General features: G+C 42.8%; 1 protein-coding gene across 5 annotated transcripts; it reads right to left on the reverse strand.

Moving 5' to 3' along the window:
• Positions 1–944: 944 nt before the first annotated feature.
• Positions 945–8,091, reverse strand: znf131 (zinc finger protein 131). 5 transcript variants are annotated; one of them, XM_024418152.2, is made up of 9 exons: positions 7,777–8,091; positions 6,640–6,809; positions 6,340–6,441; positions 4,159–4,303; positions 3,821–3,950; positions 3,422–3,652; positions 2,877–3,261; positions 2,280–2,410; positions 945–2,140 (listed from the first exon to the last, which is right to left on the reverse strand). In XM_024418152.2, exons 2-9 carry the CDS (start codon positions 6,755–6,757, stop codon positions 1,655–1,657), a joined length of 1,728 nt encoding a protein of 575 aa, XP_024273920.1. In that variant the 5' UTR covers positions 6,758–6,809; positions 7,777–8,091; the 3' UTR covers positions 945–1,654. The 5 variants fall into 5 exon arrangements, with proteins under 5 accessions (XP_024273920.1, XP_024273919.1, XP_024273923.1 ...); XM_024418151.2 differs by having other exon boundaries at positions 6,640–6,772; positions 7,777–8,090; XM_024418155.2 differs by having other exon boundaries at positions 3,455–3,652; positions 6,640–6,772; positions 7,777–8,089.
• Positions 8,092–11,054: the final 2,963 nt, after the last annotated feature.

Consider the following 11,054-nt stretch of genomic DNA (forward strand, 5'->3'; position numbering starts at 1 on the left):
GCTGTGGCTATCATGGAGCTGTGGCTATCGTGGAGCGATGGCTAACGATGCTTCAAGGGTGACTGTTGCCGGTGTGTGCTAGAGGATTCCAGGTTCAAGCCTTGGTTGGGATGAGAAGGACAGGAGCAGTACTGTTATGTAGTTCAGCATTTTTACAATTGATTTGATAGTCTTGTTTGTTTATCAAGGATGACAATTTTGGACCCGACTTTCACGAAACAATTGTGCAGGTTTCCTTAAATGTGACAAAAAGTCTGCAGCCTTTATCACTGTAAATAGTGGACTGGACAACCATCTTCATCTGTTGCATATGGTGGCTTACAGGCCTTCTTGTTAATGTCATTTGAGATGCTCCTGCAGTCAAAGCAGCCCAGGAAACCCTCATTGGGCTCCCGTCTGTATGCTGCCCTCTCAAGGGCCTTCTGCTGTGGTGGCAAGAAGAGCACCAAAGCAGTAAATGACAGCAACAGTGGTTGACAGTCAGAACCAATGTGGTTTAAGTCAACCTTTTATTCACAAGCATATTTAAAACATTTTTAAATTGCATTTAGTCCCAGCAGGTTTTTGTTCATTCGTGATGACTAGTAACCTAAACTTCCACGTCTCCGTCTGACACATTTGAAAGCGGCACATTGGAAAGCATTGTAAGAAATGTAATTGAAAGTGTGAACACGTTTTGAGGATTCAATGTGTATTGATTTACGCCACTCCCTCTTAATTGATCTGTACAAAGAAAACAATGCACTTATGAACATTTGTTAAAATTAAAAAAACGTGTTAGCTTTTAATACTTTCGCACTTCTGTTTCTTAACAGCGTAACTCATAACAGTGTCGTGCATAAACCCCAATGTCTTGTGGGTACAGGGCTGTGCTGCAGGCAGAACAGGAAAGAGGTAGACGAGCAGGGGAATTGGTGGGCAGAAACCAGAAAACATACATACACTAACAGCCATTATCTTTTTATTAAAATATTAAAGCATTTCCCCCATCAGTTAGGACATGCGCACCATCAAAAACATGCTCTTTAGTCAAGTGCTGAACGATTTATCAACATATCTGTGCTTCAGATGGATTCCAACTGGGCAACAGCAGTGAGGCACATCCTTAATATGTCTGCAGCTGTATGACAGTGAAACAGACTGTGCATTCCAATCAATAACTGGCGTCTGCTAGTGAAACCATTCAACGGAGTAGGGACCTTCACGGATCGCATACCGTCTTGGCAAATGAATTTTGATCATCTCAAATGTACATGCTAAAATGTTTTTTTTAAAAACACACAAAAAAACAAAGAAAGCAAAACAGAAAGAAAGCTTTTGATCGGTCTGTGACAAAACCTTGAACAGGGTCAGTGTAAGTGCATTCAGCAGGTATATCTCTGCCAGACACACAGAGAGAAGACAGAAACATGCTGACAGCAGGTTCGAAAAAATATATAATCTAAAAATGTGAGCAACTTCAAATACTTGTCTCTGTCCGTTACCCTATTAGTCAACAGGGTGAGGAGGTGGAGCTTTTCCAGTTTGACCATAACCAGTAGGCACATCTCAAATAAAACCCCTTTCCTCATACAGTGCACTACTTCTGGTCAAAGCCAAGGTACTGTATTTATGGGTAACAGGGTACGATTTTAGATGGAGCTCCGCTCCTGCTTCATACATCCACAGTCTGTTGTGATTCCTCCTCCACCTGGATCTCAGAGTTCACCTGCCCCGCCGCTGACACCTGCACCACCCGGATCTCCACTCCTGCCTCCTTCAGTCTCTGCACGTCCTCCTCACACATCTCCGTCACCTCTTCCACCACCATGTCCGTTTCCTCCATGACTACCACGTCTACGGGCTCCACGGTAACATGCTCCACCCTCATCCCGTCCTCCAGTAAGAGGGTCTCTCCCTCGTCTCCCTCCTCGTCCTCCTCCCCGGCCACTTCCTCTTGCGTTGCCATGGCACCGATGTCCAGTTCCTGGGTCATTAGCGTGTCGTCTGTGACACTGTGCAGTTCGCGGAGGTGTCGTCGCAGGTCGTGGGGCTGGGTGAACCAGATGTCACACATGGTGCAGTGGTTGGGCTTCTCTCCTGTGTGGGTGGTCAGGTGGTCTTTAAAAAGGTCCCAGCTGTTGAACACACTGCTGCACACCTAGAGAGAGCGAGATCATTTTAGAACCTCAGCAAGTGCACTATTCAAGCGGTGCGATTGGCGCACCATCAGCACAAAAACAGTACATTTTGACTCCTGATTAAATCAGGCAACAAAAAAAAAGGACTGTTCTCCGTACCTGACATTCGTAGACTTTTTTGCGTCCCTTCTTGGCCCCGACGCCGTTTTGACAGGCAGCCATGTGACATTTCAATGTGCTGTTCCTGGCAAAGCGCTCATGGCAGTCTGGACACTCAAACGGCTTCTCACCTACACACAAGGACCAAAAAAACGAATTTCATCCAATGCATAACTCAGGAGATCCTATTGAGGTGGTCGCATTCACATGAACAGGTCACACGGTCATCAACGCACATGATCATAGTCATAGAGGAGAAACAAAAAGGTGTTGTTGAAGTGAAGTCTTGCAAATAATTGCAATGAAATGCTGTGGATGCCGTTTTAGCCTGCCCAGGAATTGCACTATGACACAGATGAACTCGAACCCCTAAATCACATGTCAAACTTGGAGGGCTGAGTGTCTGCGGGTTTTTACTCCACCCTTGTACATGATTGAAGAATCGAGGTCGCTAATTAGTAAGGAACTCCCCTCACCTGTTTGGCTAGGTCTTAATTGAAAGGAAAAAAACACAAATCTGCAGGACACTTGGCCCTCCATGGAATGAGTTTGACGCCCCTACCCTAAATGAATCCCTCTGGGTATTATCATTCTCACCGGTGTGTTTACGTAAGTGCTCCTTGAAGTGTCCAAAGTGGTCAAACTGCTTGTCACAGTAATCACACAGGTGCATCTTCTTCTTCTGGGACTGGCTGCGCGACAGCTCCTCTGCCTCGTAATGTAACGTGTTCAGGTGCTGCTTCAGCGCCGCCTCCCGCATGTACGCCTTACCGCAGTGGCAACACACATGCGGCTTGTCCAGGGCAGCCACGTGCGCGCGCATGTGCTGTTTGAGGTGGTAGTAGAGGCGGAAGCTGCGGTCACATTTGTTGCAGCGGAACATCTTGTCCAGCTGAGAGATTTGGACCTCGACCACCTCTAGGCCCTCAAGAGTCTTGGGAGCTGTCACTGTCTCCTCCTGAGACACCACCTCCTGGATCTCCTACACACACACACACACACACACACACACACACACACACACACACGCAACTTGTTTTAAGAAAGATTGGAAATGTCACCAAAAAGAATAGTCTCCTTATAATATTAAAATTAATGCTTTGAATCAAGGTTGGTCACTGTCCAAGTGTGTGGTTTTTTACATGCGCATTAGAGAGGCAGAGTGCTTCGTTCACCTCCTCCAGTCCTTCCTTCTTCAGCACGTGCAGCATTGGCCCCCTCTGCTGGTACTTGCTGGTGATGTCAGCGAGCAGGGCCAGGGCCGAGTCGTCCGAGGCAGCCTGGGCGTTCCGAGCAGCATCCACCACCTCCTCCTCCATAGCAGTCTCCTCCACCTCGATGGCGCCCTCCCCGATCTCCACCTCAATCTCCACCTGCAAAGGACAGACTGGGGTCAGCACAGCAACACATATTAGGAGGAAAGGACCGAGGATTAGGATGATGATGAGGAGGATTTGGGACACTTTTGTTTAGAACTTTATGCAGGTCATAATTCCATGTCATAATAACTCAACCATAATGTGCCATTGTAGACCTCTAACCTGCTCCCCCACCACTGATGGAAGAGTCTCCGCGATCCCGCTAAAAGTCTCCGCTGGCTTCCTCTTTTTGCTCTCGCTCTTCCCCGCCGCCAGGGCCTGGGCCGGACTGACGGGAGTGCCATCACTCATCCTACGGAGAGAGAGAGGTTTTTTTTAATTCCATCAAAGTGCTCTACGTTCAAATACACAGGGATAAAATATCAGCTAAACAAAAAAAGATGACAACCAAACAAGACAACACCAAAAAGGGACTAGCCTATATTGGTGGTAAGGGACTATAAGGAGTACGGGGCTATATTAGTAGTAAGGGGGTCCAGATGTTCTAATGGCAGGCTAACCTGATGGTGAGGGCCTTGATGGCCTCCTGCATCTGGAGGTACTCTGCTGCCTTCCACACGTCATTGACCTCCTCTGGCCCATTGACGGCAAGTGTAGCCGTGTACGTAAACTCCATCAGCTGGCGGAAGGCTGAGTTACTCACTCCTGGAGAACAAACACAGAGGATTGATGGGTGCACCGGGTTAGCATGTGACAAGTCTTGTTTTTTGCTTATCTCAGGGGCTATAGAGCTCTTTCTGCAATTGTTTATTCTCTTGATATGACAGTAAGACAGAGGATGTGTCATTGGTTCAGCAGTACCAGGGTTTCTGCGCCGGACAACATGACCAAAAATATTTTAATTTACTGGCCAATAGAACATGACATAGCGGTGGGAATACACTACACTAGAAATACACTCTGCCAAAATTATATAATGACTTCTGTCTATATAGAAAGAAATAAAATACTTAAGCAGAAATCATGACTTAGTCACAGCTGTGGATTGTTTCAAATCACAAGCTTGTAGGTTTCAAATCACAAGCTTGTAGGTTTCAAGTCACAAGCTTGTAGGTTTCAAATCACAAGCCTGTAGGTCTATGCCTATTTGGGAAGCCGGCAATTTGGGCAGCGTGCGTGGCAATAGGCCTAGCTGATTATTGAGTAGTGGCTGTCAGTGAAAAGCTCTAAAATATGTTTGAAGATAATGCATCTTGAGTATAATTTTAAAATGTTGAGTGAAGAAGAGGGGTGTGTGGCAAAGATACTGTATAGGCGAGACTTTCTCCAGAACGGCTTAGCTGTCTCCCGTCGATTCTTGCGCATTCATTGTTTCATTGTGTGAATTGTTTTCCATTAGATCATTTTTTGGATCAATTCCCCATTACATATGTCACCAGTAGTAAATGTACTGTTAATCCCTGCCATTTGGTTACATTAATTTCTGTTAATGAATGTATTAATTATTTATCGTTCTCATTCTCAGAGTGAAAACATTGTTTGCAGAGCTCACAAACTGCTACACTTGTGAGAAACAAGTTTTGGTTTATTTCATAACCATCATTTACGAGATTTATCAATTTTTCATTGTCTTTTGTTTGGAGTGCTCCATGAGAACAATGAAATATAGGAAAATGTTTTTTTTTTTTAACATCCATTGCGAATGATAATATATTAAAACTATGGTCCCTCACAGTAAGCTATTTGAAAAATATTTACAACAATCTCCCCCTCGATAATCACCAATCTTCAGTGTGAAAGAGCAATGGAAGTTATAGGCCTACTGCGGCATTAGGCCTATAGGCTATGAGTTCCATGCGCTAATTTCTTTAGCCGCCAATGGACCAAGGTGTATCAATGTGTCCATATGGCAGAGGCTGGTGATTAGTCACATTAGTTCATTTATTTTTTGTATATAAATCATTTTAATTCAGATTTTTATGATAATGAGCATATGAAAATCATAACTGGCACGCAGAACAGTAGAAATGGTAGGATAAATTGTAAGCATACCCAAACTAGCGCCGGCTATGAAGTCTTTATAAAATAATTGCCTCCACGTTTCCATGGTCGGATTTTGCTGATAGACTACTTTAAACCAATGCAAGACATACCTCATAATAGGAAATAAAACATTCAGGTTTTAAAAAATTAAGTATGTTTTCAAAATGTATACTGCCTCCAGTTCACATTGTACAGTGGTGGGTGACTCGCTGATAGCTTGCACTTGAATTGTGAATGGGAGGCACGCTTTAATTACCAGCTGAGAAATAAAAATAGTAGCTCTTTTTAATCCTGTACCAAAACTGTTATTTTTAACACACAATTGCATTTTGAAATGTTGCGCAATGAATGGCTTATAAAAGCACGTTTACTCCAGCAGCAACCAGCTGTGGGGCTGCAGGAAAAATAATGCTCAAAATAGGCTCTATATGCTGTCCGTGTGTGATAGTTGTTTTGGATAAGATGCACGATGACTAATGAAAATACACACAGGCCAATTTAATTCCACTAAATTATGTAAATGAACCTATAGACATGGTGGTCAAATGTATTTCCATCGACTGATATTTCCATAAATGAATAAAAAGCATTATTTTGCACAACTTTTTGGCCGGCAACAGTTTATTTTATAAAAAATTAATTTATATATATTTTTTAATCACTTTTGCCGGCTAACGGAAACCCTGAGCAATACACACCTTCAATCTCCACTAGTGGCTCTTGTGTGAAGTCCTGGAAGAACTTGTGGAAAAACTGGCTGCATGCTGCCAACACTGCCTTATGAGCCCTGAACTGGTGCCCTACGGACCAGAGTAAGATGAGCCCATAAATGGTACAGCACAGAACATAATTAAATTGAATACTTCATACAAAGTGGACACTTGTCTTGAATACAATGATATTGGAAAAATAAATGGTTTATTCTGAAGAAAATATACAATCTTAAACTGCACCTCCACTTTCTGCAATACAACAAGCGTCATTGAGGATGAGCTTACCATCCACTATGAGAGTGATGTCTGTGAACTGGTCCAACTGCCTCTGTTCGTTCAGTTTGTCCAGCATAACTTTATAGAGGGCTGGGAACTCACTGCCACAATCCACCTCGTCTGCCATGGCTCAGCCCCTCACCTAGGCACAAGGAAGAAATCCATGCAAAGATGGCACACTGTACAGATGATTACATCACCAGTAATGGTCTGTGTCTGTACAGTTACATGTGGGAAAACACGTTGGTTAAATATGACCAACATGCTCACAGCATGATGGACAGTACTGTGATATTAACATTTTGATTTCAATAACATTTTATCATTGGGCATTTTGTAGCCTACTGAGTATATGTTCATCATTATCTGCCAATGTGGGTTTATGTGAAGGGAAAAAAAACGCTATGTCAGACTGATTTCTCAACATTATATTATCAATTATATCTGGGGTCCTTGGGACGTCCATACCCTAAACACTTAGCTACCTAACCACGTCCCAAGCATTCCCGAAACTTCATGGTGGTCGGTGCTATCATAAGGATGTTCGAGGAGGGGAAAACGCGTCAATCTCATGTATTATCCAATATAATAGTATCAATGCAAAGGAAAGAGGTCGAATTCAGCCAATCATGCGTTTGACAGCAAATATAATCGTATTAAGTTGGCCAATGGCAATGGAAGACGGTGGGCGCGATCGACATTGCAGTATACTTTAAAATGCGAGGCAGATCTACAAATCACCTTGGTTCGTAAATAACTACTCAATATTATTTGTAGGTTAGTTCGTCAGTTAATTTACCCATGATACATCACGGTTTTGATACTCTCAAACGCCAGCTAAATAGCTTAGTTACAGCGGAAGGCCTCTAGCTCTACTCTGGCTATAATTCAGAACGCAAAATCAAACTAACGATCAACATGTAATCATAATGTGTATCTAATCATACCAACGCTTTATGATACAGAATCCCGTTAACGTTAGCTAGGTAATCACTTCAAAAAGGCCCGTGAAAGCTCGCCATGTCGAGTTTGACCATCGCCATTACGTCATCAAATCGCGCATTAAAATACACTTTTTCCAGAGACATTTCCCAATTTAGACCTCATTTGGCCGAAATATTTCAACTCATGCATCAGAAAACATACCTCAAGTTAGGTTCCGAAGCTTTAAATAGTTGTTTTTGCGTATATATATCTCTCCCGACTCTAGCAGCGTTGCTCTACTTTCGTTTGTCTAAAAAGGGCGGTCACTCAATCGGGCCTCAGATTCCCGCAAGCCACTGCAAACACCAGAGGACGCCGAGGCGTGTTGCTAGGCAACATACGGCCTTCCCCTTTCGATTCTCTGCATTTAGGTTGTCACTAGTTAACGCCAAAGATTGCCTATTATATTGACAAGATAATCGATAAACCGCACTAATATGAAAAATACGTCCTCAAAGATGGAAGGCAGGCAGGAGGAAGCCATTTCAAGTGGGACCTATCTAGCCAATGAGAGGGCAGATACCTGTTTTTCACACGTGTAACTGAGATAAAGATTTTTATTTAACTAGGCAAGTCAGATAAAATAACAAATTCTTATTTACAATGACGCCCTACCAAAAGGTCTCCTGCGGGGTCGGGGCCTGGGATATAAAATAAAAATACAATGTAAATATAGGACAATACGCACATCACAACAAGAGAGACAACACAACACTAAATAAAGAGAGACCTAAGACAACATAGCAAGGCAACAACACATGACAACACAGCATGGTAGCAACACAACATAACAACAACATGGTACAAACATTGGGCACAGTCAACAACACAAAGGCCAAGAAGGTAGAGACAACAATACATCACACAAAGTAGCCACAATTGTCAGTAAGAGTGTCCATGTTCGAGTCTTTGAAGGAAGAGATTGAGATGAAACTGTCCAGTTTGAGTGTTTGTTGCAGATCTTTCCAGTCGCGACCCAGGGATGTGTGTGCTTTGGGGACTTTTAACAGAATGTGAATTGCAGAACGGGTGGAGGATGAGGGCTGCAGTAGATATCTCAAATAGGGGGGAGTGAGGCCTAAGAGGGTTTTTATATATAATCATCAACCAGTGGGTCTTGCGACAGGTATACAGAGATGACCAGTTTACAGAGGAGTATAAAGTGCAGTGATGTGTCCTATAAGGAGCATTGGTGGCAAATCTGATGGCCGAATGGTAAAGAACATCTAGCCACTCGAGAGCACCCTTACCTGCCGATCTATAATTTATGTCTCCGTAATCTAGCATGGGTTGGATGGTCATCTGAATCAGGGTTAGTTTGGCAGCTGGGGTGAGAGAGGAGCGATTACGATAGAGGAAACCAAGTCTAGATTTAACTTTAGCCTGTAGCTTTGATATGTGCTGAGAGAAGAACAGTGCACCGTCTAGCCATTCTCCCAAGTACTTGTATGAGGTGACTACCTCAACCTCTAAACCCTCAGAGGGAGGGGCCAGCTGCGTATAAGACTGTATCATCTGCATATAAATGGATGAGAGAGCTTCCTACTGCCTGAGCTATGTTGTTGATGTATTTTGAGAAGAGCGTGGGGCCTAGGATCAAGCCTTGGGTGGGGTACTGTCTTGGTGACAGGCATTGGCTTAGACAGCAGATTTTCTGACTTTATAGACTGCACTCTTTGAGAGAGGTAGTTTGCAAACCAGGCCTAAGACCCCTCAGAGACACCAATACTCATTAGCCGGCCCACAAGAATGGAATGGTCTACTGTGTCAAAAGCTTTGGCCAAGTCAATAAAAATAGCAGCACAATATTGCTTACAATCAAGGCCAATGGTGACATCTTTGAGGACCTTTAATGTTGCAGTGACACATCCATAACCTGAGCAGAAACCAGATTGCATACCAAAGAGAATACTATAGACATCAAGAAAGCCAATCAGTTGATTATTGACATGTTTTTCCAACACTTTTGATAAACAGGGAAAAATAGAAATAGGCCTATAACAGTTATAACAGTTAGGATCAGCTTGATCTCCCCCTTTAAATAAAAGATGAACTGTGGCTGCCTTCCAAGCAATGGGAACCTCCCCAGAAAGAGAGAGAGGCTTGGCGATGATGGGGGCAGCAACCTTGAAGAAGAAAGGGTCTAAACCATCTGACCCAGATGTTTTTTGGGGGGGTCAAGTTTAAGGAGCTCCTTAAGCACCTCAGACTCAGTGACTGCCTGCAGAATTGCCATAGAGGCACCAGAACATACAATTTGAGAACATTTTGAAGATTGTTCCACAAAAAAAGGTGCAATGAAACTAAAAGTTGATTTGCCTAACTCAGTAGAGACTCTGGTATTTCCAGAGTTAGCCATCCCTGATGCCGGGTGTGGTAACACATATGTCTAAAGTTTAGTCATGATGTTAGGTACAGTGGGACCTTTTTGTAAAAGGGTTTTATAAATGGAAACATAATATATTATCCTACATGACATCAAAAAGTGGCAACAAACTTTCTGGTAGAGAATGCAGTGATTAGTACAAAAATTGTTGCCCGTAATAAAGTGCAGTGCGCTATGATTAACTGCATCTAACGGCTTTAATGAAGTGGCAGCTGCGTTCGTATAGATGTCGCCATAGTCTAGGACCGGTAGGAACATCGACTGAATAATCTACTTTCTACAGTTTAGCGAAAGGCAGGACCTATTTCTACCGAAGAAGTCCATTTTTATTAACCAACTCATCAATATGCTTTTTAAAAGACAGCTTTTCAACTATCCAGATGCCCAGATATTTATAAGCATGGACACGATCAACATGGACACCCTCTAAAGTACATATGCTTAAAATCATCAGACGTATTTGTATGCGCTTTAAAGAACAACATATACTTAGTTTAACCTGCATTCAATACTAATTTCAGGTTAAAGTTTTTTCTGTAACATAATGAAGGCAGACCGTAGTTCAGATAGAGCCTGTTCAACCATGGGGGCAATAGCATACGCAACAGTATCATCGGCATACAAGTGCAGGTTACATATTTTGACAGAGAAGTCGATATTGTCAATGTAAACAGTACAAAGTTCAGTACCCCAAATTGACCGCTGCAGGACACCTTTCGTAATATCCAGGAAACCTGATTTAACACCATCAGTAGATAGAACTCAATGTACTGTATATCTGTCAAGTAATTTTAAAGCCAGTTACATGCAGCCTGGTCTAGGCAAATTGAACAAAACCTCTGAATTAGTAGTGAGTGATCAACAGTATCGAAATCCTTTGACAGGTCAATGAAGAGGGTAGCACAATGTTGCCTTTTATCCATACATTTCTAACTAGGAATGCAGCAGAGACATTGCTATGACCTGGTCTAAAACCTGACTGGTGTACATTTAAAATGCATTTAAAAAAGAAAGAATATCTTTGGTGGGAATTCATCAAGGATTCTAATATTTT

This window comes from Oncorhynchus tshawytscha, linkage group LG04 (assembly GCF_018296145.1).
Source record: "Oncorhynchus tshawytscha isolate Ot180627B linkage group LG04, Otsh_v2.0, whole genome shotgun sequence".
Lineage (NCBI taxonomy): Eukaryota > Metazoa > Chordata > Actinopteri > Salmoniformes > Salmonidae > Oncorhynchus > Oncorhynchus tshawytscha.

What these genes read in the sequence shown, in the direction of transcription:
- znf131 (XM_024418152.2), bottom strand. Translation starts at nt 6,757, where the DNA reads ATGGCAGACGAGGTGGATTGTGGCAGTGAGTTCCCAGCCCTCTATAAA. An exon ending in CATCAGTGGTGGGGGAGCAG is followed by an intron (nt 3,653 to 3,820) that starts GTTAGAGGTCTA and finishes TGTCCTTTGCAG; the next exon opens with GTGGAGATTGAGGTGGAGAT. An exon ending in TCTGCCTCTCTAATGCGCAT is followed by an intron (nt 3,262 to 3,421) that starts GTAAAAAACCAC and finishes GTGTGTGTGTAG; the next exon opens with GAGATCCAGGAGGTGGTGTC.